This window comes from Sinocyclocheilus grahami, unplaced genomic scaffold, assembly GCF_001515645.1.
Source record: "Sinocyclocheilus grahami isolate Dianchi unplaced genomic scaffold, SAMN03320097.WGS_v1.1 scaffold71871.1, whole genome shotgun sequence".
In the NCBI taxonomy this organism is placed as follows: Eukaryota; Metazoa; Chordata; class Actinopteri; order Cypriniformes; family Cyprinidae; genus Sinocyclocheilus; species Sinocyclocheilus grahami.
Genome location: NW_015529073.1, coordinates 1 through 698, shown reverse-complemented (window position 1 = coordinate 698; position 698 = coordinate 1). Strand labels below are relative to the sequence as shown.

The 698-nt window shown below is 38.8% G+C and overlaps 1 protein-coding gene across 1 annotated transcript; it reads left to right on the top strand.

Moving 5' to 3' along the window:
• The first annotated feature begins 3 nt into the window (after positions 1 to 3).
• Positions 4 to 680, top strand: LOC107581082 (mimecan-like). The gene is made up of 3 exons (XM_016266653.1): positions 4 to 84; positions 161 to 253; positions 350 to 680. The coding sequence occupies exons 1-3, from the start codon at positions 4 to 6 to the stop codon at positions 518 to 520; spliced, it is 345 nt and encodes a 114-aa protein (XP_016122139.1). The 3' UTR covers positions 521 to 680.
• Positions 681 to 698: the final 18 nt, after the last annotated feature.

The following is a 698-nucleotide window of genomic DNA, read 5'->3' as shown; positions in this document are numbered from 1 at the left end:
CCAATGCTGCCGGCTAAACTTGTGTCTCTCAATGCCAACCACAATCTACTTAAAACAAAGGGAATAAAAGCAAACATTTTTAAGGTATAAATGAATAAAAGAAAGATTCTGAAATAATACAGTTATGTTACGCATAAGTGGCTTCTATTTTTTGCATTAGAAACTCACCAAGCTATCATACCTGTACCTTGGAGACAACGGGCTGGAGGCTGTCCCGCTGCTGCCGGAAACCCTCCGCGTGGTTCATCTGCATGTATGGTCATCACTATTGTGATGTATCTTGCCTATATATAGATTGTAGTATTTAGTGTGTCGCTATATGTATAAATTCTTTTCAAATCATTTTCAGAACAACAACATAACGTCACTGACGGATGCCACATTCTGCAAAGGAAATAATACGCACTACATCAGGTACAACATGCAGGAGGTTCGGCTGGACGGAAACCCGATAACGTTGGCCCAGCATCCCAACAGCTTCATCTGTCTGAGAGCTCTACCAATTGGACACTACAAGTGATCCGCTGAGAAAGAAGAAAATGTTCCTTAAGCCATTGTCCAACTGGCAACCACTGCTAAGATGAAGATTTAACAGCTTAATAAAGAATCTTTGAGCATTTAGACATTTAAGATCATTTACATCATTTGTTAGAAGCATATACAGGCAATAACAACTTTTTCTTGACTTTTTTTTTTTT